The sequence below is a fragment of the Ranitomeya variabilis genome, chromosome 7 (genome assembly GCF_051348905.1).
Source record: "Ranitomeya variabilis isolate aRanVar5 chromosome 7, aRanVar5.hap1, whole genome shotgun sequence".
Classification (NCBI taxonomy): domain Eukaryota; kingdom Metazoa; phylum Chordata; class Amphibia; order Anura; family Dendrobatidae; genus Ranitomeya; species Ranitomeya variabilis.
Window position 1 is genome coordinate 80,046,087 of NC_135238.1, and position 15,797 is coordinate 80,061,883.

The window sequence follows — 15,797 nt, forward strand, 5'->3', positions numbered from 1 at the left end:
AGGTCTACATCTCCTCCTGCAGTTGTCCTGGAGCTCCCCTACAACCTGGAACTAGACAGGACCTGCATCTTCCTGTGAGTAGCTCTGCTACGCAGACTGACACTCTCCTCAGCTCATATCTTTTCTGTCCCCTAACCTTCTGGCATTAGTTAGTGGGTCTGCTTCTTATTAAGCCTAATCCTAAAGGAGATCGCTCTCTTCCTCCTGCCTCCTCTTCTTCCTCCGTTCTTGTCTGGCACTTTGTTTGCGCTTCGTGTAAATGTAAACTCCCTTCAGGCCCGCCTTTCCCTTCTGTCAGGATTTCAGCAACCCCATCCCCATTCCCCCTGCGCCTGCTACCTAGGAGTCCCCTACTGCCCTAGGAGAGAGTGGTGTCCCTATTCCAGTGTGGGCTACCTCTCTGCACAATCTGTGGTGGACTTTTACCAAGGTATTGCAGACCCTGGTGTCCGTTCTTGACATATTGCCCCTTCCCCATTCCCCCTGCGCCTGCTACCTAGGAGTCCCCTACTGCCCTAGGAGAGAGTGGTGTCCCTATACCAGTGTGGGCTACCTCTCTGCACAATCTGTGGTGAACTTTTACCAAGGTATTGCAGACCCTGGTGTCCGTTCTTGACATATTGCCCCTTCCTACCTCTGCCATTACTAGCGGATCGCAGGACTCTTTGTCTGTACCTACCAACATGGGCCGTAAGATCTAGGCAGGAGCGTCGTTCTAGGTCTTCCTCCTGCTACCCCCTGGTCTCTCCTGGCAGACAGCTTCTTCCCGGGCCTCCTCCCCTGAGTCAGGCGAGGTGGTTTCAGATGTACTGTCAGAGCATGACTCGGACCTGGATTCTGACCAGGTCTCTAATATGAGAGACATGGACCAGAGCCTCATTGTGGCGGTCAGCCAGACCTTTTACATTAAGGATACCGCTACGGAAACCCGCAAAACATGTGGTTTCCTTTAGACGGTCAAGACCAGCTTCTAAGGTCTTTGCCCCACACAGAGAATTTGAGGAGGTGCTTTCCAGGGAACGGGAAAACCTGATAAGATGCTTCCAAAGAGGGAAGCGCCTCGGCATCCTACATCCTTGAGCTCACTGTGAACTGGACTGCTTCTCCGACCGTGTAGCCTCCAGTTTCCAGACAGAACACCAACACGGTCCCCCCTCTTATAAATAGAGCATCACTCAAGGACTCCAATGACAGGATCAGAAAGTCCTTTGCAAATTGTGCCCTTACTTTGCCACCACCTGGGTGTCAAAGTCCATAGCTGCATGGGCTACACAACTCAGTCATGGCATTCTTTCTGGATCCCAACCGGAGGAATTGACTGACCTCGCGGACGAGATTTCTAATGCAGGGAAGTACATGGTATCGGCTTCTCTGGATGCCGCTTCATGTGCTTCTCAGGCGTCCAGTAATTTAGTGGACATCCGACGGACTATTTGGCTTAAGGTGTGTCCACCTGCCACACCTTATCTTCAAAAAAGTCCTTTACCAATTTGCCTTTCCAGGGTTCTCATCTATTTGGCTCCAAGTTGGACCAAATTATTAAGGAGGCCACCTGAGGGATGAGCTCCCTCCTTCCTCAGTCCAAACCTCGCCAGCCTCTCCGGAAGCATAAGCTTCTGCCCTTTTTCCATTTCTCTTCATTGGATTTCTCATGCCAAGAGAAGTCCACAGGCTCGCCAGGATAGGAAAAGGGCTTCCTTTAAACCCACCCCCTCCTGGCGTCCCCGTAAGCACAGGGTAGATCTACCACGTCTAGACCTGGCAGATCTTTCTTTGCATGACTCCTCTCCAGATTCCAGGGAATCACCCAGGCTGGGTGGCTACCTCCAGTTTTTCAGAGTCGCACGCTTCGGTGGAGGACGCATGGGTCAGGGAGGTTGTATCCTCAGGATGCAAAATAGATTTTTTTTGCGTCCTCGAGATCTATTCTTCAAATCCCTTCCTCCAAGAGATGCTTCTCTGGATCCGGGATTCTTCGCGTCCATTGCCTCCCTTCTCAGTTTGTGTCATTGTTCCCTCCCAGACCAAGATAGTTTCACAGGGTTTTATTCGAACCTATTTGTTTTGCCGAAGGAAGGCTCGGTCCGATCCATCCTGGATCCAGAGTAACTGAACAAAAGGGTCTGTCTGCAACATTTCAGCATGGAGTGCCTTCGTTCTGTAATTTCTTCCAGGAAGCCGCAGGAGTTCCTGTGCTCCATAGACATCCAGGACGCCTATCTCCATGTCCCTATCTTCCCAGGGCATCAGAGATTTCTGCATTTTGCAGTACGGCAGGACCATTTTCAGTTCCTCACCCTGTCGTTCGGGCTTGCAACCGCTACCAGGGTTTTCACAAAAATCATGGCAGCAGTAATGGCCATTCTGCAGATCAGTGGTCTAGTGTTCATCCCGTACCTCAATGACCACCTCGTCAAGGCTCCGTCCTTTTACCAGGCCCAGGAAAGTCTGTCCATTGTTCTCGACACCCTGACCTGATTCGGATGCATAATCAACAGGGCAGTGTCTTGCCTTGTCCCAACTCAGCGCCTCAGTTTTCTAGGCATGCTGTTCAACACTTGTCAGACAAGGGTTTTTCTTCCCAAAGAGAAGAGCAATCCTCCAGTGCAGGTTCGCTCTCTTCTGGGCCCTCGGCCTCCATCTTTCTGCTTGGCCATGGCGGTCCTGGGAAGCATGGTGACAGCGTCTGAAGCGATTCCTTTCACGCAGTTCCATTTAAGACTACTTCAGTAGGCCATCTTATCGCAATGGAACAAGTCTGTTCTCTCTCTCTCTCGATCTCTCTCTCGATCTCTCTCTCGATCTCTCTCTCGATCTCTCTCTCGATCTCTCTCGATCTCTCTCTTGATCTCTCTCGATCTCTCCCTCGATCTCTCCCTCGATCTCTCCCTCGATCTCTCCCTCGATCTCTCTCTCGATCTCTCTCTCGATCTCTCTCTCGATCTCTCTCTCGATCTCTCTCGATCGATCTCTCTCTCTCTCGATCTCTCTCTCTCTCTCTCTCTCTCTCGATTCTGCTCTCCTCCAGAGTCAAGCAATCTCTCAGTTGGAGGCTGTCATCCCCTCTCATCTTCCAGAGTCAGTCCTTCCTTCCAGGTCACTGGCAGGTGGTGACGATGAACACAAGTCTTCTCGGCGGGGGTGTAGCCAAGTCCCTTGGCGATGGCCGAGGTATCCAAGATTCTCCTCTGGGCAGAGGCGACGGTTCTGGTTATATCTTAAGTGAATATCCTTGGCATAGACAATTGGGCCGCTGTCTTTCACAGCCATGAGGGTCTCGTGGTGAAAGAATGGGCTCTACATCAGGAAGTCTTCCATCAAATTTGCCTTTGATGAGGCACTCTGGATGTAGACCTCATGGCATCCTGACTGATCAAGAAGGTTCCACGGTTCGTTTCCAGGTCCCGTGACCCTCTCGCGGTGGGCACAGACGCTCTGGCAGTACCCTGGTTACAGTTTGTTCTTCCCTATCTGTTTCCTCCCCTCCCCCTTATTTCCAGGCTGTTGAAGATCAATGCGGAAGGGTTGCTGGTCGTTCTGATAGCACCGGATTGGCCCAGGAGGTCTTGGTTCGCAGAGATCTTCAATTTTCATCGATGCCCCCTGGAGACTCCCAGACAGACCGGATCTTTTGTCCTAAGGGCCGATCTGCCACCAATATTCTTGGGCGCTCAAGTTAACGGGCTTGGCTGTTGAAACTGTGGTTTTAAGAGCCTCTGGATTTTCAGATCAGGTGATTCAGACCATGATCCGTACTAGGAAGCAGTCGTCGTCCCGTGGATATTATCGGACTTTGAAAACCTATTTCAAAACCTATGTCGTTTGCTCTCCCTTCCATTCTGGCGTTTCTCCAGGCAGGACTTGACGCCATTAGTTGGCTAAAGGGACAGGTTTCAGAGCTTTCTATTCTTTTTCAGAAAAACTTGTCCTTCCGTTCTCAGGTCAGAACTTTTCTCCAAGGGGTAGCGCACGCTGCGCCCCCGTACAGGACACCCGTGGACCCCTGGGACCTCAATCTAGTCCTGGAGGCCCTTAGGAGTTCACCCTTTAAACCACTTCAAGAGGTCTCTCCGTCCTTTGTCTTGGAAGGTGGTGTTTCTTGTGGCCATCACCTCCATTAGGCGCATATCGGAATTGGCGGCTCTTTCCTATCGCCCCCCCTTTCCCGGTTCTCCACCAGGACAAAGTGGTTTTGCGCTTACTTTCTTTCCTTCCCAAGGTGGTGTCCGCCTTTCACCTAAATGAGGATATTGTCCTCCCTTACTTTTGCCCGGTTCCGACTCAGGAACGTTCACTGAACAGGTTAGACCTGGTCAGGGCAGTGCAGGTTTATCTGGCTAGGACCGCCCCCTTCAGTAAGACAGACTTTTTTTTTTTTTTTTTCCATTCCTGAGGGTGCTCATAGAGGCCTTCTGGCTTCAAAGGCTACAAATGCAGGCTGGATCCTGACTGCATTTTTGGAGGCATACCGGGTCAAGATCAGAGTGCCTCCCACTGAGATTAAGGCACACTCTACCCGGGCAGTGGGCACCTCTTGGGTGGTACACCATAGGGCATCCACTCTGCAAAGCGGCAACCTGGTCCTCCATCCACACATTTGCCAAAATTTATAGGGTCCCTAACTACACTTCGGCAGATGCCAGCCTAGGTAGAAGGATCTTGCAGGTGGCAGTGGTGAGTTCTCCGACCTGAACAAAGTTTTCTGCTATTCCTTACCTCCCCCCCTCTTTGGGACATCCCATGGTTTCCTGTGTCCCCCAATGAAGCGATCGAGAAAACAGGATTTTTAATTACCGTTAAAAATCTGTTTCTCTGAGCCTTTTTTGGGGGACACAGCACCCTGACATGTTTAACAGCTCTGACTACTGTGTTATATTGTTAGTCTTGAGTTGTGGTTTTGTTTTTCTTTTACATGTTCCTTCTCCTAATGCCTTCTCACGAACTGATTAACCTAGTGTCAGACGATGGGGTGTACACTGCGGAGGAGGAGCTAATTTTTTGTGCATAGTGTCAGCCTCCTAGTGGCAAACATACACCCATAGTTTCCGGAGTCCCCCAATGAAGGCTCCTAGAAACAGATTTTATGGTGAGTAGCCAAAAATCCTGTTTTCATGAAACTGTGCGGAGGTCGTTTCTCAGTATGTCTATGAGAGCTTCATTCTGACCACATTGTGGTTCTCATAGATTTGTATTGAGAGCTTGTGACATAGCTTCTGACTTGCAGCCAGCTTCTGTCACAAGATGGTGCCGCAGGACTGGAGCAGCCCTGAAAAACGGTGAAGACGCCAGAGGCGAGTGTAGGACAGGCAGGGGGCTTAAAGTGCCACTCCAGCATTGGGAAAAAAAATACTCCACTGGAGTGACTCTTTAAGACAGATACTCGTCTCATTATCATCATTATTATTATTTATTTATAGTGTAATGATTGCAGGTAAAGTACGGGTGCAAGCAAAATAAATGCAAGCTCTCTTTTAGGAAGTGGTCCATAGAAAAGCAGTATGAGACTCCATCCAAACATTGCAACTCATCGCCCAGAATACATGCTGTAAAGCAGTGTTCCCCAAGTCCGGTCCTCAAGAGCCACCAACAAGTCATGTTTTCAGGATTTCCTTAGTATTTCACAGGTGATAATTCCAATACTAAGGAAATCCTGAAAACACTGCTGTAAAGGGTCCCAGTATTACACGGACTGCAGAGAGATGAGCTGCATGTCATGATTTCTAGAGATCTTCTGTCATGTTACTTATTTTTGCCTTGCACCTTAGATATCTTGCTAATGATAGATAAGACAGTAGTGCAGTAAAGCATATTTGTTAATGTGAATTGTTGTTTGTCTATTTTGGATTACTTTTTCCTGAAATATATAAAATGGGATGATTGCATTACTGGGGCTTTTTTCTGTGGGACCAGAGACCAGCGTACAATAGACAGTGTGTGATCTCGCAGTATGTGTGTATAGCTGGATGCACTGATATCATGAAGCCACATTGACTGTTCTTTTCCAGGTTTACGCGGCCAGAGCATCTAGGAAGTAGTGCCAAAATCAAATGCAGTGGTTGCCATAGTTACCAAGAGTCTACGAAGCAGCTCACTATGAAAAAACTGCCTATTGTGGCTTGTTTTCATCTCAAAGTAAGCTTCAGTGCATAATGGCTATGCTGACAAATGTAGTAATCCTGCCATAATGTGAGAGATGCCCACTTTTAGCCATCTTCATTTTTTTTTTTTAAGAGGATAACACTTTAAAGTGGCTTTCAAAATGTTTATTGAAGAAGTATGTAAATAAGGCTACTTTCACACTAGCATTTTTTGCAATACGTCGCAATGTGTCGTTTTGGCGAAAAAACGCATCCTGCAAAAGTGCTTGCAGGATGCGTTTTTTCACCATTGACTAACATTAGCGACGCATTGCCACACGTCGCAACCGTCGTGCGACGGTTGTGGCGGACCGGCGGCTGCAAAAAAACGTTCCATGTAATGTTTTTTGCCGCCGACGGACCGCCATTTCCGACCGCGCATGCGCGGCCGGAACTCCGCCCCCACCTCCCCGCACCTCACAATGGGGCAGCGGATGCGTGGAAAAACAGCATCCGCTGCCCCCATTGTGCGCGCGGCGCATTCACTGCTAGCGTCGGTACGTCGGCCCGACGCTCTGCGACGGGCTGAGTACGACGCTAGTGTGAAAGTAGCCTTAAATGACATTTATTCCTTTCATACATTTCAACAACGTAGCTATCTATGACAAACCACCTACTAATCAGTAGTATCCATATTATCGTCTAAGGACAGTATATTGGTTGATACATCTCCCCTTATCATGAAGAATAATGGTGCAAATATGCACTTTATAGCAAAAAGGCTATGGGAGAGACAGTTCAATACTTATTGGATATAATCAGAACCGAACAGCATCGAGCGGCTTGCAATGTATTGTATTTAGTGATGAGCGAATATACTCGTTACTCGAGATTTCTCGAGCACGCTCGGGGGTCCTCCGAGTATTTTTTAGTGCTCGGAGATTGTTTTTCTTGCCGCAGCTGAATGATTTACATCTGTAAGGCCGGTTTCACATTTGCGGTTGTGTCCGCAGCGTTTCTTCCGCAATTATCCGCATGCGTTGTGTTTTCCTATATTTAACATTAGGAACGCATGAGTCTGCGATCGGTTGCGTTTTGCCGCGTTTGACGACTCCTGCGTAGTTTCGTCGTCTGCGGTTTGCAAACCCATGTAAAAACGCATGCAAACGCTGCATTTTTTTACCATCATGCGTAAGCTGATGCGGATAAAAAACGCGTTATCAGACGTTTGCATGCGTTTTTGCATGCGGTTGCGGATGATACGCTGCGGATTCTAACGCAAATGTGAAAGTAGCCTTAGCCAGCTTGATTACATGTGGGGATTCCCTAGCAGCCAGGCAACCCCCACATGAACTTATGCTGGCTAACAGATGTAAATCATTCAGCTGCGGCAAGAAAAACTAAATCTCCGAGCACTAAAAAATACTCGGAGGACCCCCGAGTGTGCTCGAGAAATCTCGAGTAAAGAGTATATTCGCTCATCACTAATTGTAATACTTGCAAACTGCAGGAGCAAATTAAAAAAAACAATAATTTAAATGAACTTCTAACACACACGAAGTGCAGTTAAAAAAGGGTCTGTGGCCTTTCAGATTTGCTTGAAGTTTTGGTACAGAATATATCGCCCATGAATGTTGCGATTGTGTCAGAAATGATGTCCTTACGACTTCTCGTGTTTTGAGTATGCATCATAGAGAGAGCACACCGTGCTAAACAAGTGCCATCATCACACTGCAGTGACCACTTGTGATCCAGCTTTTGTACCATTTATGACTAAATCCAGGAGCATACACATACCATTATATGTAGTATAATAATGACACCTTTAACTTTTTTTTTTTTTTTTTCTGGCACAGCGGTTTGAACATTCGGCTAAATTAAGGCGGAAGATTACAACATATGTGTCATTCCCCTTGGAGTTAGATATGACACCATTCATGGCCTCCAGGTATGTATTTGTCTTTGGGGAAAAGATATTGATACTTTCCTGTTCAGAAGAAAATCCAATATACTTAACATTTGTTTGGGCTTTTAATACAACTTTTATAGTGAAATATTTAACATATTTTCTGAAGGTTTAACCAAGCTAAGTTTTTGGTAGTTACCAGATATTGGATGTAGACCATTGTGGTTTAAGGGGCGCAAAGAAAATAATTTTCTTAAAAGTACGGTAATTCATGTAAGGACCAAATATCTTTAGGGGGGGATCCTTCCTACATCAGTAATTGTCTCATATGAGGAAAATAGTCTGAATTTCATCAAGGTTTACCAGTTTCATCAGAATGAGCCCTGGATCGTCTAGAAGCATTCAGTGTTCCCCAACTTCTTTTGTCAAGGGCCACCAAAAGATGTTTTCAGGATTTCCTTAGTATCGCCCAGGTGATAGAATTCTTGCCTGTTCAGATGATGCAATTATCACCTGGGCAAAACCAAGGATATCCTGAAAACATGACCTTTTGGTGTCTCTTGAAAACTGAAGTTGAGGAACATTGCATTAGACTATGCCAGTCTGAACCAGGCAAGGAAAAAATGTACCGTATTTTTTGGATTATAAGACGCCCTCCTACCCCCCCCCCCCCCCCAAATTTAAGGGGAAGTGGGGGGGGGGGGTGTCTTAGAGTTCGAATATACCTTATCGGCCACAGTGGTGCTGGATCCCAGGGTCCCTGCTGGAGGAGGCAAGAGTGGTGCGTTGCTGCTGGCTGGGATGAGGGGGTGTTTGGAGGTGCGACACTGCGGGTGTTCGGTGGTGCAGAGACTCCACCGACATTTTGTGAAAGCCCAGGACCCCCGCACTTCCATGATTTACATTGCGGTGGACTCCGGGGAAAATGGCTGCTGGGGGCTTCGCATGAACATATGGAGATCTCTGCACCAAGATCTCGGGAGTTGAGATCTCGGTGTCAAGATCTCCATCTGTGTATGTGCCACCCTTCCAGTGGCCATTTTCCCAGAGCCCACCACAAAGTAAACCATGGAAGTATGGGGGCTCTGGGCTTTCACAAAATGTTGGCGGAGCCCCCGCACCACCTAACTCCCGCAGCGGTTGCACATCCGAACACCCCTTTCTCCCAGACTGGGGTCCGCAGCATCACCCCACTCCTGCTTCCGCCAGCTGTGACACTGGGACCCCGCTTCACCGCAGCCACCATCCCCGGTAAGCAATAAGATGCATGGATTATAAGAAGCACCACCGTTTAATTTAAAAAAAAAAAAAAAAAATGTCCTATTTTTCTCCTCAAAATTTGGGATGCGTCTTATAAACTGCAAAATACGGTACTTGCTGAGAAACGGGTTTATGATCTTACACTCGTTCTTGTAAGCCCAATGTTAAATTCATCTGTTTTTTTGTTTGTTTGTTTTTTTCCCTAAAATGTTTCTTGCTTTTACCATGGACAGTTAGGCCTCTTTCACACTAGCGTCGTACGACGCACGTCGCAATGCGTCGTTTTGGAGAAAAAACGCATCCTGCAAAATTGCTTTTTCTCCATAGACTAACATTAGCAACGCATTGCCACACGTCGCAACCGTCGTGCGACGGTTGCGTCGTGTTGCATCGGACCGTCGGCACAAAAGAACGTTGCATGTAACGTTTTTTGGTGCGTCGTGTCCAGCATTTTCGACCGCGCATGCGCTGCCGGAACTCCGCCCCCTCCTCCCCGGAGCTCACAATGGGGCAGCGGATGCGTTGAAAAACTGCATCTGCTGCCCCCGTTGTGCGGCTCTTTCACAGTATGCGTCGGTACGTCGCCACGTCGCATTGCGACGTGCGTCGTACGACGCTAGTGTGAAAGTAGCCTTAGCACAGAGAGTTGTCAGGGGTTACAAAGCGTATTAAAATGTGTGGGGAGTAAAGAGGAGAGGGACTGACAAAATCTGAGAAACTGTTCCATCCTGAAGCCTCTAGCAAGTAAGTCATGTGACAAGGCTTGTTAAAGGGTCGACATTGGCTGTTAGATTGCTACTTCCAATAGGTGGCACTAGAGTTCTAGTCCTCCTCCTCTCTGAAGAGACAATTAGCATATTTCCCAGAGGAGCATTGCGGCTTTAAGTCTCCTCATCTCGACATGCTTAACATGTCACACTCCGCAAGGAGAAACGATACTTCTTGGATCCCTAGCAAGCATGGTAAATTATTTCACCCTAGAGCGAGATAAGCTACAGCTTTGTCCTTCAGTTTATTGTCCTCCTTGACGCTTCTATTTGTGTGCTACATAAAGTGCATAACTCCCTCTCTGTGTACGAAGTATGGGAGATGACATGGCAGCTAGACTCCACTCACTAGCTCAGTGAGAAGTGAAAATTTGGGAATGACCGTAGAGGGGAACACTGGTGAAAAAATGCAGGATCCAAGTCATATACTGGCCTGAAATGGGATTATTCCTTATGTTTACACAGGGCCATGAATTCTGAAAAATGATTTTTTTTTTTTTTATTTATTGTAATAATGACTTATGGGAAAAATCTAAGAATTCACAAGTTTGAACATAGTTTTGTGGCTTCCAGACTTGAGTTGTAATGGGTACAGATGTAGAAAGTAGATCAGCGCAGAGGCTGTAGGCCAGTTTCACACATTTGTGAAACAGACAGTGTTAAGATTGCAATGCCCCAGCCAGAGCACTGGGTCTGCTGATCTGAACTGACTATCACATAGGCATTAATGAAATATTTAGCTCTGGTCAGTAGACCTTCCTTGCAGAGGATGTTGCATGTGTTCCTGATATATATTATGATATCACATTAGTTTTCGTCTTGCTCACAAGCCCACCTCATTGGAGGGTTGTCTTGTAAAAGAAAATTTGTAATATATTTTTAAAAGTATTTGGATGAAGGATATTGTTCTAGCCACAGTAAGGTATTGATGCAATTGTGTCCTAATTTATGTTTGTAGCAAAGAGAGCAGAATGAATGGTCAGTATCAGCAGCCTCAAGACAGTTTAAACAATGACAATAAGTGAGTATTACTATTTACCAATAGATTCTGATTTACAAGTTTTTCATCTTTTTGGCGTTTTTTTTTTTTGCTTGAATTAAAAGAAATAATTGTGCCATATTTAAGAAAAAAAAAACCTATCGCCAACGCGTGTAACTAAACATCCCATAATTATATCTCCTGCTACTCCGGCAGCAATGGTTTTGTTACCAGCTACCCCAAGGGCTGTTGAGTGGGTAAGCCACTCTTCCGACTCACTCGGACCCCTCAATTTCCCTGACTTCAGACTCTGACCCCTCAATTTTCCTGATTTCAGACTTGGACCCCTTAATTTCCCTGACCTCAGACTCGGACCCCTCAATTTCCCTGACTTCAGACTCGGACCCCTCAATTTCCCTGACTTCAGACTCGGACCCCTCAATTTCCCTGACTTCAGACTCGGACCCCTCAATTTCCCTGATTTCAGACTCGGACTACTCAATTTCACTGACTTCAGACTCGGACCCCTCAATTTCCCTGACTTCCAACTTGGACTCCTCAATTTCCCTGACTTCAGACTCGGACCCCTCAATTTCCCTGACTTCAGACTCTGACCCCTCAATTTTCCTGATTTCAGACTTGGACCCCTTAATTTCCCTGACCTCAGACTCGGACCCCTCAATTTCCCTGACTTCAGACTCGGACCCCTCAATTTCCCTGACTTCAGACTCGGACCCCTCAATTTCCCTGATTTCAGACTCGGACTACTCAATTTCCCTGACTTCAGACTCGGACCCCTCAATTTCCCTGACTTCCAACTTGGGCCCCTCAATTTCCCTGACTTCAGACTCTGACCCCTCAATTTCCCTGATTTCAGACTCGGACTACTCAATTTCCCTGACTTCAGACTCGGACCCCTCAATTTCCCTGACTTCCAACTTGGACTCCTCAATTTCCCTGACTTCAGACTCGGACCCCTCAATTTCCCTGATTTCAGACTCGGACCCCTCAATTTCCCTGATTTCAGACTCGGACCCCTCAATTTCCCTGATTTCAGACTCGGACTCCTCAATTTCCCTGACCTCAGACTCGGACTCCTCAATTTCCCTGACCTCAGACTCTGACCCCTCAATTTCCCTGACTTCAGACTCGGACTCCTCAATTTCCCTGACTTCAGACTCGGACTCCTCAATTTCCCTGACCTCAGACTCGGACCCCTCAGTTTCCCTGACTTCAGACTCGGACTCCTCAATTTCCCTGACCTCAGACTCGGACCCCTCAATTTCCCTGTCTTTAGACTCAGACCCCTCAGCCCTGGTAACTCCTGAGGTTGTACATGAAGTGCAGCACAGATTCATCTCAACTAAAAGCCGAGATACTCAGATCAGGAACAGAACAGACATAGGACAATTCATAACTTTCCCAAATTATTATGAAACATTTACAGCACATCCTGCGCTGAACTACTGATCCCAATTAATTCTATATTTTCAGTCAGTCCATTTTATTCCAACGCCACCAAAATGGACACCGTCTCCACAGCCCTGGTTACCCCTCTGACTGCAGTGTATTTACCGCCATGTAAATAAAGACTGGCAGCCAGTACAGGACCACTGGTGCTGGAGAAGAGGAAGGCTTATTTGCTGTTTTAACACGTGCCGCTATTTTCTGTTTTCTTTCAATGCTGTCATAATAAGAATTTCTAAGTGTGAAAAGGACACAAGCCAATGTATTTCAGCCGGTCGTCCTGCAATGGTCATCCACACGAAGGGTAGAAGCCCCATTAGGCAGAAACCAGTTTTCCTTATCTTGTACAGAAATAATTCCACCTACACGTGGCAGTGTTCTGGCTTTCACTTACCAATAGAAATACACCGTTATGACCCAAGAGTGTAATCAACCCCCAAAAAAGGTATAATGCAAAGATTTAGGCACCTTGTTGAAGGTTAGTCCCGCTCATGAAATACGGACCATCATACTAACATTGGAAAGTGGCCGTAATTCCTGAAATAACACTTAAGAACCACATCATTCCTTAGATCTATCTAGTTTGTTTCTACCAAAGATCATGGATTGATCTTTTTACATGCATACAATTCTTCATAATCTTTCACAAGGTCCTTGTGGTGTTCAGGTTTGGCACAAAAGTCTGCAGTGTCCCTAATGACTAGAGACTTGTGAATCCTCCCAGCGCACATCCCAGCTAGACGTGCTCGACCTCGCTCAGTGCAAGAGAAATGGGTGAGGCTGCGCATGTCTAGTCCGATAGTGGCTGGAAGTAATCATATCCGCATACTTGTGGTCGCATGACCACCAGCACTGCAAAATCCTAACCATGAGCTGTGACGATTCACAGATCTGCCGTCATGTAGAGTGACTTCAGACGTATTGTGCTGAACCTGGGCAATATGAGTAGTGCTGGTGACCCCCAGTTTTTTCGTCTGCATACATTTCACCAATGCAAATCCGAATGTGCATGTTGCTTGTTTGAAAGGGGTCTATAAAAGTTCCCTGCTGGAATGATTTATTCTTGTGTGCTCTTTACAGGTATTCCTTGTTTGCAGTAGTTAACCACCAGGGAACCTTGGAGAGCGGGCATTACACTAGCTTCATCAGGCAACACAAAGACCAGTGGTTTAAGTGTGATGATGCGATTATCACCAAGGCTAGCATTAAAGATGTTCTAGATAGCGAAGGGTGAGTTGGGTTTTGTGTTACTGTGCTCTTATATTTTATGCCATTCACAGGTGATATTCTTTGGTATGCTTCTTGATATTTGTGCTCTGTAAAGTACTTACACTATTGTCAATGATGGCCACATTTTACTTGTTACGTTTAAGTGGTTTTGTCCTGTGATGCATCATTTATTTTATATATTTAGATTTCTTGCTTGAAATTGAGATATACATGTAAGGGCGCAGTCAGATGGACTTATAAATCGCACCGAGATGAGACCGCAATGCTCGGACTAGTTGTGACTCTCTGACCAGAGCGTGACGGCGGCATAGAAATATATGGAGCAGTCACCCCAGAGTTGGGGAGACCTGCCGGCCAGTCCATACATTGTGATTCCATCATGGTCTGATGTATATGACCATCTGACTGCACCCTTAAGGCTCATTTACAGGAGGCCATTTGTGACGTTCTAACCGACCGCCGATCAGCTAGCTTGTTTGTCGCTCCGATGCTGGTGATGCGGACTGGTCGTTCTTCACGCATAGTTCCTGTTTAGCAGGACGATGTGCTGCCAACCACAGCACTATATTATGCCAGCCACAAGAACATTTCATCAGTTGCTTGGCAGCCTGTTTACACTGCACTATTGTTCCTAGGAATGCTCCTTCCCAATAATCGTGCAGTGTCCATGCACTTTATCTGCTGTTATGCATCTATTATGGATATTATGCAATATATTTACATTATTACTATTATTGCAACATCACTGTTTCTCAGTGTTCATTGACGTTCACTTTATATGTGAAGGACATTGATACCTTCTTATCCTTCTTCCTTTTAGGTATTTGCTTTTTTATCACAAGCAGTTTCTGGAGTATGAGTAATTTTATCTGCGTTTGTCTGAAATGTGAATAAAAACAAAATCAAGCAAGACTTATCTGACGACACACAGACCTACCTGAATTTTTCAGACAAAGCCGACATCAGACAGGAGCAATGCCGGTGTCGCATCTGCCCATTGACTCTTGAACGGGAGGAAGAACTAGAGAGTTGCAGCACACACAACGGGAGATCTAACAGGAAAGTCTGGTACTAAACATCTCTCATCGTGCTTCTGGGAATATGTATGGGAAGGCTGGGGCGGGGAGGGGGGAGGAAACATCTCCAGATACCATCACTAAAACATCCTCTCCATTTGGTGCTTGAGATGCATCTGACCAAACATGGCAGTTACGATAAAGGAAAGCCGCGGCCATCTGTTGGTGCACACTGGACTGAAGGCTTACGAAGAGCAACCAGGTCGGTATCTCTGAATCAAGGTGGAAAAGGAATAAGAGTATTTTGCAAGTATCTCTATTTGTGATTTTAGTTATAAAATAAATACAGTATGAAACTACTAAGCTATCTGTCTTTCTCAGCCAGCATTCAGAGATCCTGGATTGTGGACAGATTCAGCTGTTACAGGGGACTTCTTTCCTGTATGTCTTATAATGTGGACTGCTCCTGAAAACTCAGGAATCATAATTATTTTTGTTTTTCCTTTGTTTCCCCATCATGGATGGTTTTTTGTTTTGCATTGAATTGCAATATGTCTTTCATGAAACTTTATTTCATCAATGCAGTCATCAGTAAAAGAAAAGACAGCAAATGCACTGACATGTCTTTAATGTTTATATGGTCTGCATTCGTTCTTGTCAAAAAGTTGGGATCTTTCCTCATCTGGTCGTGGTGTCTAATCCTTATCCGTGTGTGTTATTTATACTGCAGTGTAGAGCAAGACTGAAAATACTGTAAAATTCTGCAGCTTTATGTTGGGTAATATAGGGCAAAACTATGCACTTAATATTGGATATAAGATCAGTATTACACCCTGAGGTATAATCACAAAGGGCAATAGAAATGAGTCTTGCAGAAATCTGTATCCAAGCTATGGAAATGACTGCATTCTGATGAATGGACCTAATTTTCAGTCTCTCAGCCATCTGCAGACAATCTGCCGCTTGTGAATTCACCCTTACATGTCGCTAAAACTTTGTCATTGTGCTAAACTTTGATTTGTCAGCTGTTGTATATTGGTAATTTGCCAATACACATTAGTTCTCCTGGGTCTGATAATGCTATTGACCTGCAGA

At 46.1% G+C, this 15,797-nt stretch overlaps 1 protein-coding gene across 11 annotated transcripts in view; it reads left to right on the forward strand.

Moving 5' to 3' along the window:
• The window catches only part of USP22 (ubiquitin specific peptidase 22), a 122,157-nt gene extending 106,819 nt beyond the window's left edge, over positions 1–15,338 (forward strand). For all 11 annotated transcript variants that reach the window (XM_077275354.1, XM_077275353.1, XM_077275352.1 and 8 more), the window contains 5 exons: positions 6,006–6,132; positions 7,934–8,025; positions 10,969–11,031; positions 13,537–13,686; positions 14,507–15,338. In XM_077275354.1, coding sequence (XP_077131469.1) covers positions 6,006–6,132; positions 7,934–8,025; positions 10,969–11,031; positions 13,537–13,686; positions 14,507–14,549 — 475 coding nt within the window. In that variant the 3' untranslated portion in view covers positions 14,550–15,338. The remainder of the gene's footprint in view (positions 1–6,005; positions 6,133–7,933; positions 8,026–10,968; positions 11,032–13,536; positions 13,687–14,506) is intronic.
• The last annotated feature ends 459 nt before the right edge of the window (positions 15,339–15,797 follow it).